Source organism: Schistocerca nitens, chromosome 9 (genome assembly GCF_023898315.1).
Source record: "Schistocerca nitens isolate TAMUIC-IGC-003100 chromosome 9, iqSchNite1.1, whole genome shotgun sequence".
Lineage (NCBI taxonomy): Eukaryota > Metazoa > Arthropoda > Insecta > Orthoptera > Acrididae > Schistocerca > Schistocerca nitens.
The window spans coordinates 165180084-165206883 of NC_064622.1; the positions used below are offsets into that span (position 1 = coordinate 165180084).

At 41.7% G+C, this 26800-nt stretch overlaps 1 protein-coding gene across 1 annotated transcript in view; it reads left to right on the top strand.

Annotated features, from left to right (window-relative positions):
- The window catches only part of LOC126203931 (prickle planar cell polarity protein 3-A), a 1288897-nt gene that overhangs the window by 1141602 nt on the left and 120495 nt on the right, over nt 1-26800 (top strand). The window contains exons 6-7 of the mRNA XM_049938328.1: nt 10219-10419; nt 21848-22022. Of these exons, the coding sequence (XP_049794285.1) occupies nt 10219-10419; nt 21848-22022 (376 nt within the window). The remainder of the gene's footprint in view (nt 1-10218; nt 10420-21847; nt 22023-26800) is intronic.

Below are 26800 nucleotides of genomic sequence, written 5' to 3' on the forward strand. Positions count from 1 at the left end.
ACACAGACAAGTCGGCCCTCTTTCAAATCCTTGAACCACCTAACCGCTGTTACATGAGGTAGTACATCTTCATCGTAAGCTTTCTACAGTATTTCATAAGTTTCAGTGGCTGTATATTTAAACGAACACGGAATTTGCTGTACCGTGCTGCTCCACTCGCGTCACCTCCATTGTTTGGTATACAAAATGCAAATAGCATCCCACCCATACGAGAGTGCTGCCGTCTGTAGACATTATACATAAAAAGCCCCTCTTTTCAAATATTCATGATATAGATAGGAAACTATCACGAAAGCTACGGGAAAAAATTAGTCTCAGTCTTCGCTGGTCAGCCCTCGTACTTCCTGTCAGGGTGTTCTAGTCCATTAACGCATGCCAGAGAATATGGGAAATATAAATACGAGGTTGCAAGTTAGGCTGCAAGGCGTTTATGAATTGGCAAGAGTATTTTGCACAAAAGACAACTGTCCAGCATAAAAATTTAATGCCAGAAAGGTCTTGTAGCACACACTAACTTAGATGTGTTTATTTTGGAAATTTCAAGTAACGGGAACATCTCAGAGTAGACGTTCGGTTTTTATAATGTAAGCTGTGTAAGCAGGATTTGAAGTTCACGGGAAGTATTCTGATTCACCTGCAGGTATGGGAACTATTTTGTGTACTGTTCCCACGGTTACGACTAGTTACTAACGCGACGGAGTACACACCTTACAAAAGTTGTCATCTCACTAATATATGGTGATTTGTGAAGTCAAGCATTTCTTTCTGTGCTGTGAACTAGAGATTGAAAAACTCTCAGGAAATTTCTAATTTGAGTTTACTACTATTCCATGGAAGAAGGGAGGAAGATTAGAGTTAAGCGTTCAGTCGTCGACGAGGTCATTAGAAACGCTTGGATACCATGGATGATGATGATGATGATGATGATGATGATGATGATGAGTGGTTTGTGGGGCGCTCAACTGCGCGGTCATCAGCGCCCGTACAAAGTCCCAATTTTTACACAGTCCAATCTGGCCACTGTCACGAATGATGATCATGATGATGATGAGGAGGATGAGGAAATGATGAGGACAACACAAACACACATTCCCCGGACAGGGAAAATCCCCGATCCGGCCGGGAATCGAACCCGGACCCATTGAACCAGAGGCAGCAACCCTAGCCACTAGACCGGATACTATGGAGCTAGCAGGTCTAATGCCTCAGTAGGGCTGGACAAATACTCATTAATTTATATTACCCATTAATTGTATTAACTGTCAGTCATATTTCCTGGTCCTCGGTAATCGTTGTTTGCCAGAAGAAACGTTTATATACGAATCAGATATATTTCGAATTGGGGACAGATTTTCTCACTCCCAGGAATCTAGACCTGAACTTCACAGTGAGGCGAGGTGTCACATGGCCGCCTTTCCAATTAAGGAGGTAATAAAAATAGATAAAAATTCACTTGAAATGAACAATTAATGTCTTATAATTGATTATCGCTTACACATTTGGAGAAATTACTCTTCTTAGATGGAATACGCTCCGTACTTACTGGACAGAACAGCTTAAAGGATTTACCTGGCACCTAAATTTATACAATACGAAAGTAAGCTCTTAGTAGCACCTAGAATTTTGCAGTATGAACGAACAATCACGCTTTCTTCTTTCATAGATTGAGATAAATTAGTGATGCAGTCATAAGTGGCATGTATGTGCTCCAATGTCTGATCCATCCATCCAGCGCAGGCCGCTGTAGCCGAGCAGTTCTAGGCGCTTCAGTCCGGAACCGCGCTGCTGCTACGGTCAGAGGTTCGAATCCTGCCTCGGGCATGGATGTGTGCGATGTCCTTAGGTTAGTTAGGTTTAAGTAGTTCTAAGTCTAGGGGACTGATGACCTCAGATGTTAAGTCCCATAGTGCTTAGAGCCATCTGAACCATCCATCCATCCATCGAGCCATCCACACAAGAACTGGTCAATAATGTCGCGCACATACAATTTCGTGACTCTCATGTCCTCGATTCCATTCACCCATCCAAATCACCGTTGGTGTCGACAGCCTGTAAAGAAAACAGGTGAGGCTTTCATAGTTTGCTAATCCGTTACATGAAACACAGTATTAGTACATAATGACAACAATGCATTTTCACTTACATAAATGCTTGTTTGCGCCAAATACACAAAGCAGAAGCTTTATTTAGGTGACAATAAAGGACCTGGTAAGGGAAGTACTCTACTTCCTACAGAAGCCCCTTACAACAGATCCCAGAATTTCTTTATACTATCACAGATGGAAACAAGAAGTCCGAAGTCTGCTACACCGTACATATTTCCTGCTTTGGCTTTAATATATTCCGTTATAGCAGATTATTCTGCCAAGAGCTTGTAAACCATCATTCAGTTTATTGAAATTGTAAAGTCATAATGCTTACTGGTGTATTCTTTCCTAAATAATAGTGGTTTGTACATCTACTTAACGGTTTTGGAACTGTTCCTGAGTTAGCTAATGCAACAAAAAATTCACAAACAGGAGAAAAGAAGGTCATTTGCATAGAAATACATCTGCCAAGTGGTTTCATTACTTTTTACCTACGTCACACCAACTTATTTGACGACTCCCGTCTACAAAAGGTTTTTGGCTGCTCGTAACTATAAAGACATTCCACTTGAACGATTGTTTCTTGTGAGAAAAGAAAGTTCAAATATTTTCAAAGTGTCGTACGTTATGTATTTGCTATTTGCAGTCGATTTTAAACGCACAATTTCAGCAAAATGTTACAATGGTACGTTAATGGAAGAAATAGATGTCCAGTCGATAGTCTTAATAGACATCTTCCATGTTTTCCCGTAAGTGCTACAAACAAAGCTTGGTTTAGTTCTTTCCAGATATTAATAAAGATAAAAGTTACCAATAACAGACGTAACTCAGTTTCCTCATATCTTTAAAACGAGCATGTAAAAACTTTGTGATTCATCTAAGAAGGAACCTCATAAAAGGAGGGTAAATGTGCTAGAAGCAAGTGCCTTTTACAATGTCGCACTCAACAGTTGAAGGAAATTTGTGTTTCTGCAAAAACCAGCGGATTCTATTCGATAACTTCCGTCTTGTTGCTAAAGTTAAGCTTTTGCATCAGTCGTAAAGATAATCTCGGTCGTCTTGAGAGGCTGGACTAATGTACTCATCTTTCGGTTGACGTTATGGCACTTCCGTAATGACTGCCACGCCTTCTCGACCTTTAATAATCTCTGCAGATCCGATGTTTCAGTACTCACTTCACAACCAAAAACCAACTATGCAGAAACAAAATGAAGAAATGATTTTTAGCATTATCGGAGTGCTTATCGGAGATTTTCTATCCTTATACCAACGGGGATCAAATGTTCCTCACCATAGCGCATTGAATTCTTTTGTAATTACATTATGTAGGCACTAGCTGCAGAAAAGTTATATTTGGAGTGAATGGTCTGGCAGGAGATCTTGTACCTTTCGAGTTTCTCCTTACGGAAATGTGTATAAATACTACTGTGTTTCGTTGGGCAGATTAGTACTGCTACTAGAAGTTTTGGATATATTACAGTTCTCACCACACTCCAGCGCAGTTTCTCTCCATCGCACTCGTCATTTTCGGTACCCAGTGCAGAACAGAATCTGAAGTGTTTCTTCTCGAGTAACCCGTCTTCATAATTTCAGTAACGTACTTCTACATGTTGTCTGTATTCCTTGATACTTGTCTACAAGTCGCCGTTACTTTGATTTGTAACAGTGATCTTCTTTCTCTCTGAATATGGTTAAAACTGTCTAGGTAAACTAGTAGCATGCGTGTAAATAACAAATACGACTATGTGGTTGAGTCAGTATTAAGAAACGCATATAATTGTCATGGTAGAAAATATTGTGTGCTGTCTGCAACCAAGTTCCTTTATAGCACATTAATAAAATTACTCACGACATGTTCAGTACGTTACAAATAGTATTATTTGTCAGACGGATAGACAGAACACATCGTAATGCAGCAAAGACTGGATACCACTCTACACGACAGAACTGAAGTTTCTGCTTACCACTACAACGGTTAAATTTTCTGCAACCACATACAGTTAGCTTCATATTAAGTTCTACAGTAAATTTGCTGGTCTGGGCAGTGGTCTGGCGAAATAATAAACTTCATTTCCACATCTTTTATCTAAAACTTTGATCGATTCGTTTCATTTCGATTTTAGTATTTTGCGCCCCTTTTGTTCTGGCATTATACACGCTTTCCAAATTAAAGAAATAGTAAAATATAATGTGATAACTTGAAGTAATTGAGATATTTATTGACGGTATGTTTCGACAAGTATGGTAACTCAAAATATTTTCACATACATAATACATGCGCACCATTAGTGGCGCTACATTCATCTAATCAGTATTCCACTTTCCTCCAAATGTTTTGCAGCATTATAGGCGTAACATTGGCGGTAGTTCAACGAATGCGATGGCGCAGATCTGTTGGATCGCGAACTAGTGTCTGGTACGCTAAATTCTTGACAAACCCGATAGAAAAATATTAAGTGAAGTAATGTCTGGGCTTCAAGAGTGCCAAACAAAAGATGGTATATCTCTCCCAATGTAGCGGTCTGGGAACTCGTGATACATGAAATCGCTCACTATGTTCGCAGAATGGCATGGTAACTGCAACTGCCTACTTGCTTGTCCGATTGGCTTTACAGAGGGTCGTTGGAAGGACGTACGAATTTATTCAACATAGTCTCTGGAATTGCTTGCTTGGCATGGTGGTCCGACGTGGGAAGCAAATTCTCTGTTTCCTGAAGCCGCCTGTCACGTTCCTTTTTGTTACGGTAGTCGAAAATCGTCAGTGGTCGCAGTCCATACTCACACCGAAAACCACGTTGTACCAGTGTAACAGGCTCTAACTCCGCGAGAGAAACCACGTAGAACGTCTTTTGCCATGGAGTCCACATGGCTACTAACACGCGTTTACATGAACAAAGCAGTTCGCGCATGCGCAGGTGGTAGCAATTGCCGCAATCGAAGATAGTAAACATTTTGAGTTACCATACTTGTAGAAGCAGACCGCCAGTAAATGTCTCAATTATGTCTGAAGTTATTAAATTTAATACTATTGCATATTTAACCTGGACAGCGCATATTTACTGCTGATGCTCCGAATTGTTTGCTAATAGTCATTTAGTGGTGGTATTTTGATACGTAGCAAGAGAAAAGAAGTGCGGCAGAACTTGCTGCTGTGAAAGATGTTATGGCAAAGAAAAGTTGAATGGGCTGTGACAGGGAGATTACTACTTTCAGTGAAATATTTTCTTATGTAATGACTAAGTTAGCGTTTTAAAATTTTGGCGATATCTGCAAGACTGAGAATTAATAAATATTTGATGTATTAAATTAGCGCCAAACATTGCAAAACAGCTGTTTGATAACGACGTCACGTGAGCGATTAGCGCAACTACTTGAGATTGGGGAAGTAGGATGACCTAAAGCATTCCCTCTGTATGCCAAGAAACTGCACTCTGTCTATCGGATGAGTGAGTGGAGATCCAGCGGCAAGCGCTGGCCTGTCTAGACACATGGGCGTGTCTTGCCCTCCAGCCCTTGACCTGAACTGGGCGTGGCCTTCCTACACAATCTCATCATCCGGTGACCCGACCTGCTTCGTCCGCCGCAGTCTTAAGTGCATCGCAGCGCGCGACACCTTCCCATATTAAAAGCTGCCGCAAGTAATGATGAGAAGCGACCTCTACTAACTTCTCTCCAGATTACGTTTTTGCCTTTAATATCTCTTCCTGTTGTTTAAAACGAGTACATCGGCTGGCTAAGTCTCGACGCCAAGCTCTTTTCCGCAGTACTAAATCAGGCGCTGGACGAATTCATTAATTCCTATTGACACATGCATCTGGCTTCTTTTTTTTTTCACTTTTCATGATTTCATTCATGTCACCGTCTTTATTGCATCCAGGAATTTGAGTCGGATACCTTCCTTGAGACTGTGAGGGAGAAGTTGTGAGAGGAAAGACCTCAGTCACTTTTGGAAAATCTCAGTCAGTCTTAATGTATCACATGCGTGTGACTTTTCTCAGGTCGCTATCCTTTAGCTTCAGAATTGCTCGCGTCACACGAGACAGGATCTTCAATTGACACTCTACTCTGCTAAGAAAATCAGGGATGTCAAGTGTAACGGATCAAGAAGTGTGTATCTGTTCCTCGTACAAGGTAGTCTAGAGTCTACTGTTGAAGGTGAATAGTTGTGTCATTTCTTGGAGAGGTCTGATACATCATAGGACCTGCGTGGTCCCATTGAAATATGAGCACGACTTTTGTGCTTCTGTAGATACATTTTTTAGCCGAGGTTGGACAGCCTGATGTTATGTGGTCAGCCGTTTTTTAGTACTCTCCTGGCAGTCTGAATCATTTCGTAATCAGTTAGACGTAATCCTTTAGCCCTGAAACCTCATAATCTGCACCTATTACTGCAGTTTCAAATTTCATTCTCAGTGTCTTTTTTAAGTACTGTCTGTCGATGGTTAACTTTTCCAGGAGGCTTAGAAACGATTATGAAGGTCTTGAATATCAACATTTCTACCTTCGACAAGATAAGTGCAAGAAACCAAGTGAGAGATTACCGTGAACACATAGCGGCTACACACACACACACACACACACACACACACACACACACACACACACACACACATCGCAATCAATCTAACACTGCAGAGTGGGGAGCTATCTATGACTTGTTCGCTTATTGAGCTCGTCACAAGCAACTTGTTCTGGAGTATCCCTTCACGCCACAGTCTCTCATCTCACCATGGTCTTGAAGCAATAGTAGCGATAGAATTGTTTCCCATTCTGTCTGAGATGATGCGTTCTGTAAATTAACCAGCTGCTTTCCACCATACCAGTGTATCATTTCTTCGTTGAATTCTATTTCAAAACATCTACTTAAAATCCTCACATCTAATTTCTGAACACATTTAATATGATCTTTTTTCTTCCTGGTTAATATGAGGACCATATCTAAAGCATTACAACTTGATAGCTAGTCGTCAACGTTTCGTCGTATAATAATTTAGACCAATGGATGCAACAGCGTTTCAGGGTTTTGTAAAGAAAGGTAAATGGTTGAATAGTGTAAGCAGTATATCTTTTCGCGATTTCTGGAATATTTTCCACCATTTAGAGAGGATATCACTTCTACGTGTGTGTATAAATCTATAACACTTGCTAACATTAACCTATTTCACAACTATCATTATAATTCCCTTGTTTGTTAAAGTATTTAAGATCTTACTCAAATTGAATTGATCGTAGGAAATGTTCATAACCGCATTCTTTGAAGTCTTTCGTGATGTTCGTTTTGAGAAAATTTCAGTTACATGTCATTCCTAACGTTTTTAAGTATACAGTTTTTGTGTAAATTTCAATCATCAAATGGTAATTCCTTTCAGAAAGTGGACACAAGGTGTAGGACAGAAAGAGCTCTTAATAGCCGTAAAGTGTTGAAAAGGCAACACGCGCTACAGGAACAGAATATTTTGCTGTTTGCTGTCCCTGAAGTGGCTCTGCAGTTACATCTGACCCTATCTAAAAACTTAATGAAATTCTGCACATGTGATTGCATTAAGTGTAGTTGCACTTTGTGACGTAAAGATTACAAAAATATAATAATACTAATATTTTAAATTCGTTTGTAGTTCCACAAGAAAGTAAAAGTAACATATACCTTAAAGGCGCTGGTCTCAGCCTTTTATTCAGGTTAAGAAAGTCTTACTCAAACGAAGACGTTCATTAACCGTAAATTACGTAATTCAGATGCAAGTAATTATGAATACCTTACTAAGGGTACCTTAATTGGTATGAACGGATGTTTTGTGCAATGCACGCATTTATTGCATGGATTTTTTCTAGTGGTGTGATAAACACATTTAACAGGTCTGTTAGGAATATGTGTTGCATGTTTTATGGACGACAATGTTGCATGAAAAACAATGCTTTACAATTTACGGTACTATATCGTGTTCATTTTATTTAGCTTAGAGAATGAAACGTAGATACTGTTACCGTGAAGTAATGGTCATGTCTAGTACTTCGGTAGAAGAGATGTTTTGTGTGTTTCCAGAGATATCAAAAACGTGTAGAGTGTTAACTAGTCGCGTTAGGAAATGCTGTTGCTGGAAGCAGAAGTCTTGATGTTTCCGAAGCTCCATACTGCGTCTTCCTGCGCTTCTTGATTTTGGGTAATGAACAAATTGAAATTGAAATTTGAAAATGAATTACTTCACCGAAACAAAGTAAGAAGAACCGGTTTAGCGGAGCATCAATGGTTTTAACGACACTGCATTCATCTGTCATGTTATTATTACATAAAAATCATGAAAGCATAGGATTACGTTAATGTCCTGAGATTCCGAGTCCGATGCAGCTAATAATTGCGCACTGTAGTAAAGACGTCTTCGAGTTTTCTTTATAGCTACCCAAAATCGGTACCAAGAATGAAGATATGAAGTATTCTATATGATCCCCATCGCAACATTCCGCGACATTTCCCGTTTCATGTAACGTAAGGATTCTTTTTTCCATGTGACTGACGTATCTGAGCTGTGAAGCTCAAGGGACTACGTTATATTGCCGGCTGTTCTCTAAGGCGTAATATGACGGCAGTTTTGTAGAGGCATGCGTTTATTACTTTCTTCTCTAGATCGTTAATAAAATGGAGTGAAAATTTTTTTCTTTAAATAGATCCCTAGTATCGTCACGAGGTTGAGTGAAACTTTTTCCAACCTTCCACCGAGGAAAAAATCTTGTGTTGAGCCTGGATCGAACACAGGCCCTCCGCGTCGCTTGTAACCTATAAGTGGGGGTAAAATAAATATTTTAATTTACAGCCTAATATTGCACTGAAAATTCTATCCAGTTACGTCGTTCATTTTCCTTCTACTCACTTAGGTTGTGTGCACTGCAGCTGTACATGCAAATAGAGAAGAAATAAGAAATTTCTAAGGAATATGAGCGCCTTTTTTCGACCATAAATTGTGCAAATTTAAATAACAGTAACTGTAAAAAAAGTAACTGAGTTAGCAGTACGGTCGTACTTCCGAGGTTTTGGATAATACACTCTTCTTTAACTTTGTCATAGAGATGGGCAATTATGAGCAAGAGTCGATTAATTGGTCTTTTAGATCATTTGATCGAACAGATTAATCATATCGATTAAATATATCATAATAATAGATTATTAGATTAACTGTTATGTCTGTATTTTGGATCTACCCCAAAAATTATTCTTTGTGACAAAAAGTTTTGTTCTACAATAAATAAAGCAAAACAGTCTCAGTTATATTTCTTATTTTTAATTAACAGTAGTTGCTCAGTTTTATGATGTACATAATTTCCATTTATTATTTTTAGCAGAAATATATAACTACTTGACATTTATTAGCAAAGCTAATTAAAGTCATTTTTAACACAGATACTGTTGTGAACATACTACGAGCACCAAAATTTTCCATGAAGTGAACTGAGGAATACTAAGTTATGTAATCTTTTCCACTGAGTCTCGAATGGTCTACTTATTTCCGTCCAGTGCTGATAACTCACGGTTGCGCGCGCCACGTAGCGGTCAGCAGCTACACAGCAAGTCACCACTCAGTAGGCTTTAAAACAACAAATGGAAAATTGAAATAATTTATCCTAAGGATAGTCGATTATCTAAATTGTCATGAAAGAAATATCGGTACATCCATAATCGATTACCATAATAACTACGACTAATCGATTAACTGGAACTAACCACCCATTCCTGCGTTGACAGAAATGAAGGCAAGTCTTCTATAGGGAAAGACAGTATTAATTGTTCAGTCCAAGACAACTGAAGCACGGTGACTGACGGAAGCAGCTGTTTCTATTTCGTAAACGAAAACAGACATAACGTGCAGAGTTATGAAAATCACAACATTTCGTCTGGACAAGTCACAACTCTGCACGGTGAAGTTAACACGGAAACGTTAGATGCACAAAGTGTTGACGGGTAAGGTTGACAGGAGCGTGAACAGGTGAATGTCTGTCTGAAGCCATACGTAGTCTTCAGACTTGCCTCACAACGGCTGCTCCCATCAGCCACAGCGCTACAATGAACACTGTCTAAGCGAATGCAAATGTAGAACGTTAATGAGTGCCTGTGGTCTGCAGCAGCTCGTGCCCTGTGTTGCAGCTTATCTTCAGCGGGGAGTACACCAAGGCGATGTCCAAGGACTGGCACTCTGGCCACTTCAGCTGCTGGCAGTGTGACGAGTCGCTGACGGGCCAGCGCTACGTGCTGCGCGACGACCACCCCTACTGCATCAAGTGCTACGAGTCCGTGTTCGCCAACGTCTGCGAGGAGTGCAACAAGATCATCGGAATCGACTCCAAGGTCAGTTTACACACACTTTCAGTGCACCATCGATGTACTCTAAACACCGAACCTTGTCGCTGCATTCGGAAGAACGACGGTTCAATCCCGCGTCTGGCCATCCTGATTTAGGTTTTCCATGATTTCCCTAAATTGCTCCAGGCAAATGCCGGGATGGTTCCTTTGAAAGGGTACGGCCGACTTGCTTCCCCGTCCTTTCCTAATCCGATGACCTCGCTGTCTGGTCTCCTCCCCCACAACAACCCAACCCAACCCTTGTCGCTGCAACCATTTTAGATTGTCAAATGGTTCAAATGGCTCTGAGCACTATGAGACTTAACTTCTGAGGTCATCAGTCCCCTAGAACTTAGAACTACTTAAACCTAACTAACCTAAGGACATCACACACACACCCATGCCCAAGGCAGGATTCGAACCTGCGACCGTAGCGGTCGCGCGGTTCCAGACTGTAGCGCCTAGAACCGCACGGCCACCCATTTAGATCGTCTCCCTCTTAAATTTTCACCTAGTGTTAATAATTGTATCCCTGTATCCCTTTAAGTTTACGAAAATTGCTTCTGCCTTTGCTCATTATTTTTGTCTTCGGGGACCATTAAGTGGCTTAAAAGTTTTGTCTTTCTTTTACTTTAAGTGATTCGCAAGTTTTACCTTTCTTAGTTCTCTTCTTCATTTAACTGTTACGGGAACTCGTGGCACATTTCTTCTAAAGCAGTCTCTTTCTGGTAATTCTCCATCGCATCCACATTTTCGTCTTTTCTGCCTGATTACTTCATATCCTTTACTTACTGTCTCTGTCTCACTTCTAGCACGCTGGACTCGCATTCGGGAGGGCGACGGTTCAATCCCGCGTCCGGCCATCCTGATTTAGGTTTTCCGTGATTTTCCTAAATCGCTCCAGGCAAATGCCGGGATGGTTCCTTTGAAAGGACACGGACGACTTCCTTCCCCGTCCTTCCCTAATCCGATGAGACCGATGACCTCGCTGTTTAGTCTCTTCCCCCAAACAATCCAATCCAATCCCGTCTCACTTCCTCTAAGTGATACACTTCTACGAAAAATATAGTGAAAGTTTTCCTTTTAACGACCTTAGTGGACTGTCTTGTTAAAAAGAGTTAAATTTTTTTTCGAAACTCAGGGTTACTAAGAAATACATTTTTTAAACTTCCTAGGTATATTCGTCATGGCACCCTTAAAAATGTTGCTCTCTAAATAGCAAAACTATTTTGTCTGTTCAGTTTTGTATCCTCAGAGTGACACTTGTGTGTGAATTGCTGACCACTTTTCCATGTCAATAACAACTTCGTTTCCTTTGTGTATTTTTTCTTCAGCCTAATATTATTTTTTGGGAAACGTTGTTCGCGGTTAGTTGTAATAAGAGGTGAAATTGTTGCTGTAAAATTTTCACCACCAACAAAGTGAGAGCAAACCGATATGTCGCCACCTTGAGGACTGTGTGGGCGTTAGGCTGGAATAGCCTCAAATTCGCTAGAACTAACATACAGGAGCTACTAAAAAAATCCTCAGCGTCAAATCGCGTCTGTAGATCACCAAAGCAACTGGTACTTAAGTTTATGCACGCACTGGAGTTTAACATTTAGGCTTTGTGACCTCGAGCAATTTTAAGCGAGGACATTCGGTTTCAGTTCATTCAATAAAATTTGTCTTAGAAACAGCAGAGCGATGTTACATCAAAAATTTAGCTGAATGTCAATGACGATTCAGTTGTAGTGCTCTAGTATGTTGTTATACCTTAAAGCGGTATTCAGTAGATGACTGAAAAAAATGGCGGACTATAAGAGTGGCGTTCACGCTATTTCCTTACTGGAGTTATCTGGTATTCAGGGAAGAGAGAACAATATGAAAATTTTGAAGGGGAAAGGTAATAAGATTTTGACAGTGGCTGGAATTGGCTCTCGATCAGCCAGTGGATGAAATCATTCAGTATGCTATTAACTCGAAATCTGGCGCTACATTCAAGAACAAAATTGTGGCTTTGTCATCTATGTCAACGATGCTGTTCTAATTCACATTTTGTGCGAGGTGTGCGGCTCTGCTAATATACATGTACGCTAAGAGTAGTTGCTGTAATTGCGTTGTGTATTATGATACTGAAATAATACAAGTTTCTAGAAAACACAAAGTAATGAAAATAAAGGACACAAATTCGGTATTTTACTATTTACGTAATTTGTTTCAACGCAATTCAGTGGTATAAGTTATCGCAGGATAGGTGAGAATTTACCTCCGAGTAACATAGTCTTTTGGAAATGCTCTGCGATTCATTCCCTACTTTGAAGTGCCCATGAACTAACGATTCGACTATTACGAGTCTGAGAAGTGAGAAACTACGATGTACGCATTCTGAACTGCAGAACGTTTTTCCGCCGATGAGTCAATAACAATAATTACAGCGGTCAAAGACTTAGTGATAAGAATAAGGAGTATAGCAATAACACGGGAAGGGGAAAAAAGTTGCAGCAGTCAACACAGGGTGTCCAAGGTGGAATGGTCAATATTCATGGTGGGTCATCAGTCCCCTAGAACTTAGAACTACTTAAACCTAACTAACCTAAGGACAGCAGACACATCCATGCCCGAGGCAGGATTCGAACCTACGACCGTAGCGGTCGCGCGGTTCTGGACTGAAGCGCCTAGAACCGCTCGGCCACATTTGCCGGCAAATAGCATTAGAAAATGAGCCAAAATTAGTAAATGAGTTCTTTTATTCGAGCAGAAAAGTGCCAGATGGTGATCGAATCAGAGAGAACGAAACGCAGACTAGCAATAGCAACAAATCTTTTCTGAAAGTGAGAAATTTATTAATATCTAATTTAAATTTAAGTGGTGGAAGTCTTTTCTCAAAATACTTGTCTGGAGTATAGCCTTGCACGGAAGCGAAGTGCGGACGATAAACAGTAAAGAAATCAAGGGAAGAGAAGTTTTTGAATTTGGTGCAACAGAAAAATGCCGAAATTACCCGAGTAGATCAGCTAACTAATGAAGAAGTGCTGGATCGAATTGAGTAAAGAAATTTATGGACACAACATGAATAAAAGAAGCGAATAGTTGCAGGGACGACAGTAAGCAGCTTCAAGTGGATGTCGGCAGCAAGAGAAGAGTCGGCGCAGTCGCTTTGCTGCTGTTTCCGCCGCTATCGGTTGATCTCACAGTTGTGCTGCTTCTGCACTGATCTCGCGATTTTGCGGCATTCGGCGCCGCGCAGAGGCGCGGCGTCGGCTTGCTGACATTAGGCTATGTGAAGTAACACATTCGAATGCGTTTTGCAAAAAACAAATTCCTGCAGTTTGTGTCAGTTACTGAAAGATACAATTGTCAGATCCTGCAGTAGCTTGGAGAGTTCGTACTGAAGACTACTACAGCAATAACTTCGTATACTTAGGACAGTGCGGAAGCGAATTGCAAAAATAATCTGCCGACCTCAGATGGTAGAGTGAACACTGACGAAGTTTACTGTTTTATCCATCCACAGCAACTGTTGTTGTACGTAACGAAATAATAAGCAGCCAGTTGTACGAGGGCTGTCCAGAAAGTAAGTTACGATTGATCGCGAAATGAAAATCACAGTGAAAATCAGAAATGTTTCATTTGTAAGAGTTAGCTACACCTTTCAGCTACTTATCTACGTAGTCGCCGTTCTGACTCAAACATTCGTCGTAGTGTTGTACCAACTTTCCAATCATAGAAGGCAGCCGCCAGTGCTTACCGCCAATTCTCTACGCTGGCCTAAAGCTCGTTCTCTGTGCCAAAATGTTGTCTTCATAGCCAGCGGTTAGTTTGAGCAGAGATCAAACTCAGTGGGAGACAATTACGGGCTGTATTGTGGGTAACCAAACATTTCCAATTGAAACGATGCAGGAACATCTTCGTTGCCCCTGCAGAATGAGGCTGAGAATTGTCTTGAAGAAGAAACCGCACGACAGTTATGTAATGTTGGTTGCATAGCTTCAGGGGAAAATTCTCACCAGGCCCTCGTACTTGGCGGGAGACACTATTTTCTATAACATCTTTACGCGCTCACTAAGAGCTCAGGAATGAAAAGAGCGAATAATTCTACCTAGAGTCATACTAGAGACACTGCCCAACACATCTTTGCAAAGATTTATCGGATTTTCATAGTCGTTTCCATTTCGCGACCGATCGTAACTTACTTTCTGGACAGCCCTCGTATATTATTTCGTTAGAGACAAAATTGTTTGAGTACAGGCGGCTACTCCGAGACACAGTTGTCTGCTTTCTGATCTTGGCTGACTGAGAAGAGTCGGCGCAGTCGCTTTGCTGCTGTTTCCGCCGCTATCGGTTGATCTCGCAGTTCTGCTGCTTCTGCACTGATCTCGCGATTTTGCGGCATTCGGCGCCGGGCAGAGGCGCGGCGTCGGCTTGCTGACATTACGCTATGTGAAGTAACACATTCGAATGCGTTTTGCAAAAAACAAATTCCTGCAGTTTGTGTCCGTTACTGAAAGATACAATTGTCAGATCCTGCAGTAGTGATAACCCTTATCTTAACAGGTTCTCTCTACAACAGACATTGATATCGAAAGACATTTCCAATACACAGGGCGTCGCAGGAGGAGTGATCAGTATCCAGGGATGCGACAGTAACTCTCATTTGATGCAAAAAACTTCGTATAGACAACTGTCCTATTCCGCATGATTTTCGAGGTAGAACACATTCAATGTACGTTTGAGCGGCATGGTCAGTAATATGTAATATGTGGATAAGTCCAGTCATTTTAGAAGAGCGAATGATGGGACAGAATTACTCCCTTATTTGGAAAATTTCTTTGTCCAGTTCCTTGATGGCGTTCCTTTGGCCATGCAGATCGCAACGCACTTCCAATAACGAGCACCTCGACATTTTACTGGGCGTGTGAGGGAACATCTCAACCGCAATTACCTTAATCGCTGAAATGGTCTTCGTAGCAAAATTAACTAGCCTCCAAGGCCGCCAGACCTTACGCCACGTGATTTTTGATGATGGGTTTGGATGAAGTGTGAAGAACTGCTTGATAGCATCAGACACTCCTACAAACAACACCACGTGTTCTCTCAAGATTAGCATTCCACGAATGCACTGAAGCTGACATCGGATTTTCCCATATTTATTGTGAACGGTACAACTGCTGTGATGTGACATGCACGATAATGTTTACAGGTGATGTGTTAAAAACACACATTTTTCAAATTGATACTTCGTAAAATGCATGTTATCTCGTTGTTGTACATGTGTACACCAGACAATTTATTGAATAATATAGAAAATAAATAAAAATGTACATTAAATGTGTTCTATCCCGGAAACCATTCGGAACTAATGGTTCAAATGGCTCTGAGCGCTGTGGGACTTAACATCTGAGGTCATGTCCCCTAGAACTTAGAACAACTTAAACCTAACTAACCTAAGGACATCACACACATCCATACCCGAGGCAGGATTCGAATCTGCGACCATAGCAGTAACGCGGTTCCGGACTGAAGCGCCTAGAACCGCTCGGTCACAGCGGCCGGCCAATGCTTCTGTTGTATGTTAGTTTCCCATAACCGTAGCAATTAGCTGAATCTTGTCACGTGGTATACACACCACTGAATCGATTTCCTCTTCTCATTTCATGAAGTTGCGATTTGTTACTGTCAATCAGTTAGATGAAATGACTAATTCCACTGGACTTCATTTCTCTTGTAATAAGCAGCTACCAAATTTTCATTGAATAAGAAAGCAAATGGACTGGATGTTGTAGGTCCTAATCATACAGCATGTCATACACATTTTCCTACACGACGAACCAACTTATAATCTGTGTACTTGGCTAAAATCTCGTTGACATCAGACAATATTAACTCAAGCTTCGTCACGTAACACTGTCGCAAAAATGGAGCAACCTGCATGTATTTCTTCTATAAGTCTTAAACAAAGTGTCATGGACAGTCGCTATCACTTCCCGAAGATAGATGTTACCTCTGGTAATGTTGCTATTCCTTCATTCAGGGTAAAGAGCTATATGTTGTTTTCAAAGCGTACTATATCGGCCACATACTCCGCTAGATATGAACTTGAAGTATGTTCCAGTACAGCGCTATTTCGTTACGGACAGGAATCGTTATTTCAGAGATGTGATGCTGTTTTCGCACAGCACTGTTTGAAACGTTCTCAAAGCTTTTTCAGCTCACACGTTTATTTCTTTGTTTCCTTTCCCCCCCCCCCCCCCCCCCCCTTCAAACAGAGGGCAGAATACTGTCGGCAAAGCTGCTGACGATGCATTAAACAGCGAACGCCACACGGCGTGTCCGTCGCTTGTAGATTCGAATTTAACTCTGCTGTTGCTTGTTTCGGAGCCATCGGCCACCGTGTTCGGCGCACCGCGACAGCAATATTGCTGCTGTCGCCGCAATGACAGCGCCACCTGGGCTCGTTCGGTCGCTCTGGCCAGCTCACCCACCGGGACTCGCTAAATACGAAAACGCACCAAAATAATTGGACTACTGCGCCAGCGCGGCTTGACACATGTTAACTGTGTATGTCTGTGAGTGTGTGTCAAAGCGACGCGTTCATCTCTCAATTTTGTGTTATTGTTTTAGTGTCAGATGCAGAATTTCGCGTCACCAATCTCTCTCTCTCTCTCTCTCTCTCTCTCTCTCTCTCTCTCTCACGGGCATCGCTGTGAGTGGCGATATTGCGAGGAAGCACCAGCTTGTCATCCCGACTGATACTGGAAAATTGCAACAAGGCGTTAATTTATTCGCCTAAACATAGTGTATCATCGAAGTTACAGTCTTTAGCTCCAGCAGTCTGCAGGGCGCTCTGTAGAAAGGCGATGAAAACAGGTCATCGGATGGGATGCCGGATTCACAAGCGTGAAATAGTGGCTTTCTAGATCTGTTGTTGGGTCGTCCTTTATAGTCGACATGATTTTATCATGGACGTCGCCTAATGTCACACTTATCGAAGTATATATCCGGATGTGATGCGGTTTCGTGCGTTTTCGAAGCATGAGAACGAAACCAGCTTACCCAAACTCCTCTTCCTCTACTCCCGCACCTCTCTCTCTCTCTCTCTCTATTATGGATTCATATCTACAGAGTCCCCAGGAAAATGTAGACACACTTTAAGGAACGAAAAGTATTACTTATGTGTTTGTTTTACATTCAATAATTGATCACACATGTACAACCTTCCGTTTTGCACATGGTTACTATAAATGTTCAAAATGTTCACCGTTGCCGGCCGGTGTGGCCGATCGGTTCTAGGCGCTACAGTCTGAAACCGCGCGACTGCTACGGTCGCAGGTTCGATGCCTGCCTCGGGCATGGATGTGTGTGATGTCCTTAGGTTAGTCTAGGGGACTGATGACCTCAGATGTTAAGTCCCATAGTGCTCAGAGCCATTTGAACCATTTTTTTGTTCACGCAACTGCGTCAGTCAGTGTTACAGTGGAGATCGCTGCACATGTCGCTGTAGTCTCCTGGCGAAGTTCCTCCAGCGTGCGTGGCTTACGTCGATAGACGTTACCTTCCACAGTTCCCCACGAGTAAAAGTCCATAGGTGTTAGACCTGGCGACCGTGGAGGGAACTCAATGGGCCCTCTTCGTCCAATCCAATGCCCCGGAAAGTTGTCATCCGGGAAAGCTCGTACAGCTAGGTGGTAGTGTGGTGGCGCCCCGTTCTGTTGGTATAAGACCTCTGCATCAGCTCCATAAAGCGCACGCGCACCTGGCAAAATTGATGCGCGTAACATTTCCAGGTACACTTCTCCAGTGACAGCAGCATCAAAGAAAATGGTTGATTCAAATGGCTCTGAGCACTACGCGACTTAACTTCTAAGGTCATCAGTCGCCTAGAACTTAGAACTAATTAAACCTAACTAACCTAAGGACATTAGACACATCCATGCCCGAGGCAGGACTCGAACCTGCGACCGTAGCGGTCGCTCGGCTCCAGACTGTAGATCAAAGAAAAAGGGTCCTACTAAGCCACTAGATGATAGCCCACACCACACATGAAACCCTGGTGGACTGACCGCTTTATCCACATAAACATGCGGATTTTCCGGTGTACAGTACACACAGTTATGCCGATTTACGGTTCCATTAAGTTTAAATTGTGTCTCGTCGCTCCGCACTACATTGATCACAAATTGTTCGTCAGCAGCTACCGTTTACTGATACCATTCGAAAAATTGCTTTCGGCTTTCAGGATCGTCATCGCGCGCAGTAATCGTGGAATGTAAACTTTCCACTTTGCAGCTTTCAGAATTCTTCGTACATTTGCACTGCTAACCCCACTTTACGTGCACATTGCGTAACAGACTTCTGTGGAGAATTAACAAACGTTTCCAACACGAGAGCCGACGAAGCAAGACTTGCAGCTGTACGCTGTCTTCCTGATCTTCCTTTGTGAATAGCACAAATAGTTCCTTGCAATTCAAATTTGTCAATAATGAGTTTCATTGTTAAGCGGGTTGGCGGTTCTGTTTCATACTCCAGCCTCCACTGACGTTGCACCTCAACAGCATTATCAAACTTCAAAAACCACTTCACAGTACATTTTCGTTGCTCGAATGTCAAGCGTGCTCCAGCCATCTTGTCTTCTCAAAACCGAGATGAAAGTACTAAGATCGATTGAACCAAAGAGCATACAACAACACACTCGTAACTCAAATAGAACGAGAATTTCGATATCTGGATAGAGCCTAACAAAGAATGTATACATTTTTCTGACGCGCTTTATATTACACTACCGAATTTGCTGAACACAAAAATGCTACAATATAAAGTGCTAATTATTCGTGTATTTGTAGCTTAAGACGTCCGCAAGAAAGAGTTTTGTTATAAGTACAAATAACACCATGTAATCTCGTTCGTTGCTGTTTAGCAGCTGCTTGTAATGTCCTGTGCGCACGCAGTTACATTACGTTTTATAGTGAATATCTCCGTGCATGGCACACAATGCACACTACACAGTATATTTTCCCACTAGAGAAGAACTAGTTTCACTGCTTGTATCGTAAGCCAGAAGGCAACTGACTTTAATACATACTGTCATAGGAAACAGAGTATAAGATATGTCTCATCTAACTCGATACGGCAGGGCTATTGATTTTTTCCCCTCACACACACACACACACACACACACACACACACACACACATACGCAGAGAGAGAGAGAGAGAGAGATAGATAGAGAGAGAGGAGGGCGGGTGGGAGGGGGGGACAACAACACATTTACTATGCGAATCGTGGAAATTTGATTATAAGAATTTTAGATGACGAGTGCTGCAGAAGCTCAGATTGGGGAAGGAAACATGAGGAACTTGTACGTATCCTTTCGAAATCAACGATCCTGGCATTCGCGGTAAAGAATGATGGGCACGATGGGAAACCTAAACTGTTGGATTGGAATTTGAAGTCAGGTCTCCCAGTGCGAGTCCTGTGTCTTACCATTGCACTAACTCGATTCACATACGTGTTATGTCATCTCTTCACTTTGTTCATTATATTTCTGGAGCGGACAAGGAAATCAATCCGACATTTCCGGTGATGGATGTGGGAGACAGCCAAAGCAATCTATGCAATTTATCAGGTCACCAGTGTTCAACCCGGAGCGTAAATGTTTAATAAACTGCGGGAGGCTGAAGCTTAAAATTATGTAACCGTAGTCCAATATGTTAGTGATGGAGAAGCATTTGGTCATTTAACCCTGTGTCGCTTGTCATGTTTGCCGTTTTCGACAGACTGCAGCAAACTCAGTATTAAATTTTCTTCTTTTGTCAGTTCATCTAACATCGAAGCTTATTGAAAAAGGCGGTACAGGATTAATCCGAACAACAACAAAATTTTGGAGGAAATTCAGCTATATTTACTGTGAATATCTTTCTATAAGGGAGTCGTGGTGTCTGGTGGCCAGTTACAGACTAGCATTTCGTTTCATTTCTTTCCCCCATTTTTCTTTGTATCTGCATTCCACTGAAAACAGTGCAAATGACGACGGTATGCGCCATGGATCTTGTTTGTTTCCAAACTTACTTACTTCACTCACGGTACTTGTTACTGACAACTCTAAATAGACAATCTTCGCTATCAAGCATGCATTCAGTACTGCTCGGTTCTGTTTCGCGTTTCTTTTTCCGGCGGTGTTAGTTGTACGTTAACAGTGGCATGCAATGGTATGGGATTTATAGGTGGATAAATAGTTAGTCAATATGTACTTCGCGTGCGGTTTACCCGATTCCAAAGAAAAAGCGCCACATCGAGGCTAGGTAAGAAACGAGTACTGCCGCAGCGACGGCAATCACATCACACTACAGTACTCTCTCATCTGTAGCTTGTTGGTTCTGAGCCTTATGGGACTTAACATCTATGGTCATCAGTCCCCTAGAACTTAGAACTACGTAAACCTAACTAACCTAAGGACATCACACAACACCCAGCCATCACGAGGCAGAGAAAATCCCTGACCCCGCCGGGAATCGAACCCGAGAACCCGGGCGTGGGAAGCGAGAACGCTACCGCACGACCACGAGATGCGGGCTGTAGCTTGTTGAATTACGCTGTGTTTTGTGTTGTACGTTTTGGTGATTGCGTATTACAGGTTTTGTCAATATTGTGAAGGTATTTTCATAGAAATAAAAGTAATATAGGTAACAAAACAAATAAATCATAACTACATCACTACTCTGAAACGAGCCACCGGAGACTATGGGTCCCTTACACAAAGGCCGGCCTTGTGCCCAAGCAGTTCTAGGCGCTTCAGTCCGGAACCGCGCGCCCGCTATGGTCGCAGGTTCGAATCCTGCCTCAGGCATAGATGTGTGTGATGTCCTTAGGTTAGTTAGGTTTAAGTAGTTCTAAGTTCTAGACTACTGATGACCTGAGATGTTAAGTCCCATAGTGCTCAGCGCCATTTGAACCATTTGAACCTTATACAAATATACTCTGAAACTATCTTTAAGTGCCGGCCGCGATGGCCGTGCGGTTCTAGGCGCCTCAGTCCGGAACCGCGGGACTGCTACGGTCGCAGGTTCGAATCCTGCCTCGGGCATGGATGTGTGTGATGTCCTTAGGTTAGTTGTGTTTACGTAGTTCCAAGTTCTAGGTGACTGATGACCTCAGATGTTAAGTCCCATAGTGCTCAGAGCCATTTGAACCATTTTTTTATCTTTAAGCAACCTCCAAAATTCTGTCGATGGAATTTGAGTTCATGCTGTATATTAATTACAATTTGATAATCTTACTTTTAGTCGAATTTCACGAATGAGAAAACATACTCGCATTCGTTCGTGGAAGTGTCGTATAAATATCTTTTCTCGATGTCAAAACTTTGCTGAATACTGAAAAATATTTAGTTTAATATGTTTATATGTTTTAGCACTTGGTAGCATTTAGTCCATGGCGCTTTTGCCCGTGCCCGCAGGATCTTTCTTACAAGGAGAAGCACTGGCACGAGGCATGCTTCCTGTGCAACAAGTGCCGCGTGTCCCTCGTGGACAAGCAGTTCGGCTCCAAGGGCGAGAAGATCTACTGCGGCAACTGCTATGACTCCCAGTTCGCCTCCAGGTGCGATGGCTGTGGCGAGATCTTCCGCGCAGGTGAGTGGCTCCGTGCACTGAGGCGTAGCGCCTGCCTCTTTACCTTAACCATTGAACTCCAAGAACAAGGAAAGGGTGCCTTCACCACTATACAAAATCTTTAAGCTATTCACTCAGAGTTATAACACGTAACACAGCGAATTACTGTTTCAGCTCTGCTCTTCTTTTACATCTTAATTTTCTGACGACGATGTCTTTCGAGTGATGTAATACAGGGCTTCCATAAATGAGTCATTCGTTTTCAAAGCTCGATCACATGTACAAAGACGACTGACATTGTGACAGAACCGTGAACTCACCAAGTTTGTATTTTGCATTCTACAAATGTTCTATCGTGCATTCCATACCTTATGTAGCACACGTCCCGTCTGTGGTCATCACAGTAGTGTTGATGCGTTCTGTGAGCTGTTCCAATGTTCTCGACAATGGGGGTACTTAAACACAATTCTTAATGTACTCCCAAAAGAAAAAGTAACAAGGCGTCCGGCAAGGTTGCCTGGGGAGGCAGGGGAACCGAACATCATTGATCCAGCTATGGAATGCCCCGTCTTGCTGGAAGATTAAAGTCTCGTAATCAGCAGTCACTTGCGGAAATAACCACAACTGTAACATATTAAGGTAGGGGTACCCGTCACAATCTTCTCACAGATTCATCTGTGACACTGTATAGTAAACATTAGCCTTTGGAGAACCCGTTCGTGCGCCACAATTTCAAGAGGATGTTCAGTGCCCCATACTCTCATATTGTGGCGAATAACCTGTCGAGATAAACGGAAGGTCCCTGAATATCAGCTTGGACGCGAAATTTTCATCCTCAGGTGCTTCCCGTATCGTGATGAAAAATTGAAGCGCCGGCAATAATCTTCCGGTTCTAATTGTTGCACGAGCTGCAGAGGATACGGTTTGTTAATGTCACCGCCGTTGCAGTCTTCCACGCAGGTTGGTTCGGTATTCCAAATTCGTGGCTTGTGCGGACCATTGATTTTTTTGGACTGCGTACGAAACTTTCCCCTCATCTTCTCCACTGTTGCATCTGGCACACTAGGTCGACCGGTACTTTTTGGTTTGGTGTCCCTAAATTGTCGATACCAAAGCACAGTACTCTCTTTACCTGACCGTTCTTTTCCACAATTCCTGTTATAACAGATAAACACAACGCATATTCCAACACACAAAAACTCTTTTCTTGCTTCGTCGCCATTTTGCCAAGGTAGTGCACTCGTAACCCCAATTTGTGGGCACAATGCAAACTCGGTGAGTTTACAGTCCTATTCATGCATCACTCCCATTTCTTCTTGTAATATGTTGGAAAACGAATTAACCACTAATAGTAGCCCTGTATATGAACATACCTTCATTCAAATAATCAATTCAGGTCACATAGATCTTAATTTTTCTTCTATTTCTGAACTCGCGATTGATAATGAAATGAAATAATAAATTTACAGCTACAATACATAATACTATAGTGTAATGACATGTTTATGAATTAAAACTGAATACCAGTAATAACGCATAAAAATTACTGACTCAGCTAACCTCCACAGAGTATGAAAAAGCATTTTTGTGCTTGAAGATAGCGGGATGTTTCTTTTCAGATGGGAGGCGTAGTACATGTACTTGCCTTTGTTACATACAATTAATTCTAAATTTCATGTGGAAAGAAATAATATGCAATAATATATAAGTTAAGCATAATATTCAGCAGAAATATGTACTTCTAACTTAGTTTGTGGCCCAAAGTACAAATCCAAACGAAGGATAGGAAATATGTACTTCATTTCGTCACATCTAGTCCCTGTACCACGCGAGGCCATACTATGCGACTGTCGCGGGCGTTAAGGGGTTGGTTCAAACTTTAAAACTGCTTCAGTTAAGGAAATACTAAAAATATGCATTGCGCAATAAGCCCAATTCTTTGACCCATGTCACACGCGGCGCCACTGTGCTCCAGTTAACACACATCTTTGAAGTCAGGGTTCAGCCATCCCACTTCCATAGATCAGAGTTGTCCCACCAATTGGACGTAATGGGCTTATATAAACGGGAGTTTGTGGTAGCGTGCGATGGCGGTTGATCACTAAAACTTTCACGGAAGTGTTTGTCTGCTTGAGGATTATAGGTACCATACATTTAAATTAGTTTAGCATGAACATTCAGTCATTTGACGGACAGGCGTATGATGTATATGGTGTAGCCAGAAGTGAACACAGGCTGGGTATTTTTGCGCGAGAAGAAATGTTGTCTACTCTGAAGTTTTTTAAACAAGTATTTCACAATGTATTTGTAATTTGTAATAATCCACTAATCATACTTTATGAACATACTCAATAATTGCAACTGCTAGCAAACCATATACACTATCAATTCAACTTACTTTCTGAATAATGGATAACGTACTAAAATTGTAATTACTGAATCAAACCGAATGTATTTCTCCCCACCGATGCTTGTTGATTCAGCGTGTAGGTGGCAGACTGCAAATCCGTATGTCCTAGGTTTGATCCCCCATCTGACCAACAATGCTTCTCTCTCCTCTAGCGTTATTTTCATAATGAGAGAAATTCCAACTTTACTATGGAGTTCACAGTAAGCTATAGCTTCCCCTTTAACTGACGCAAGAGCAGACTACCTCCAGTATGATCAATCCGAACGAACTGTCAGGTTTATGACGACGTTATTTTTATTCATTCATTCTTCTGTTTTTCCATGTTGGCCTGTTTATTAATTATGCGAAAGACTACTAGAGCAGTGGGACATCTCTTTCGAAGAGTATAAAGATGAAACAGAGTAACATTAACATTTCTACAAGATACTTCTCAATGCAGTGTCGTCATCATTGGATTGACTCATTTATCCTCCTCTCCATTTCGTCACATGAAGGGACGCTCATATAGAAGTAATTAAACAAAATTAACGTCATATTTGCTCGGCTAGTGAGTGTGGCTTTGGAATATCTTCAGCATATTAAACATGATGATAACAAGAACTTAACGGCACTGATTTTTCGAGGAGGTGCTGTGGACTTTATTTTCCATGTGAAACACAAAAACTAAAAAACAGAGTAGACTGTGTCAGTGATGTAAAACTGTAAAACATCGTTCACTTTTGGCGTACACCAAGTATTCTGACACGCCAATTTTTCAGCTTCTAATGGCTCCTGTGAAAAAAGTTGTGCTGACGTGGTTAGAATGTATCCAGGCATTCGTAGAAAGTGTCCTTGCTCTCAAGTTAGTTTTATTTCTATGTTTTTATGATGAAATAATAATCGTCTTTACATAGGAATAATAAGTAGCTGTAAATGCGATTAACTTATTCGAAGCAGTTTGAATTTGACCAGTAACTCCGAATTTGTAGATACGTTGTGTTACACAGTTAGCGTATAATATGTGCTACATTTTGGAGTCTCACAGGCATACTTTTGTAGTACCGGTAACACACTTAATTTCCCTATAAGAAGAAATGGTCTAGTTTTTGATATTGCTTTTTATATCGATGGGAAGAGAGAGACACGATATCTACAGTAGATTTATTAACCAAACGTTAGGCCAACTTCAAATTTCCTGCGGCGTCTTTTTAACATTTTTCGTTCTGCAATGAGAGCTGTTTCTAGTAACGTTAGTCTGTAATCCGATAAAAGAGAATCAGCCTTGTTTTGCCGGTGAACAATTTTTTTGTTCTGGTATACTGGTAGGCAGTATGACACTTAGTGTGAGTACTAAGCTGTTCAGTCCACTATGTGCATACACGCTGCGCTCCACTTCGTCCCGCTAACACGCATATGAAATGAAATTCAAATATGATCAGAAATTTTCAGTTCTTAGGAGCAGGGAACAAATCAGCTGCCGTCTTAATGCATTTATATCAGTGTAGCACGTGACACTTCCCCCACCACTTCATCCGACCGTTGCAATCTTATACTTCAGTGCAAAACGTACTTGATTTGGACTAAATTTCAGAAAGTAAATTTTATGACAATCTGAAAAAGAGAATATGTTAACTGCTGGCTTTACCTGAAAACCGGTAACGTATCGACAATGGTGCTTAGTTACCTACCATTCTCTGGGTCCAATTAGTGTACAGCGTCTGCTACTCTCCCTCTGGGTTCTTGAGCAACTGAAAATTTCCCAGAATCGTTTGACCTGCTGCGCAAATCTTAATATCAGAATCAATACTGAAAGCAACCTTGATTGGGAAAAAAATTTCACGCTTTAAAAATGTAAGCAGCAGAACTGCCCCTAACGGTGCTAAAAACGCTAACTTGGCGTAGACGTTCCGTAAATGAAGTCAGATATGAATGTAGTACGCCAACAAATTCTTTTACTTTTAAAGTTGGACACTAACATGACTGCATTGCGAACAACTATGTTTTATTCGAAATTTAACATTTAACAATAATGGACTATATGTGATCAAAAGTATCCGGACACCTGCCAGAAAATGACAAAAATTCGTGGCGCCCTCCATCGGTAATTCTGGAATTCAGCATGGTGTTGGCCCATCCTTAGCCTTGATGACAGCTTCCACTCTCGTAGGCATACGTTCAGTCAGATGCTGGAAGGTTTCGTAGGGAATGGCAGCCCGTTCTTCACGGAGTGCTGCACTGAGGAGAGGTATCGACGACGGTCGGTGAGGCCTGGCACGAAGTCAGCATTTCAAAACATCCCAAAGGTATTCTATAGGATTCAGGTCAGGACTCTGCGCAGGCTAGTCCATTATAGGGATGTTATTGTCGTGTAACCACTCCGCCACAGGCAGTGCATTACGAACAGGTGTTC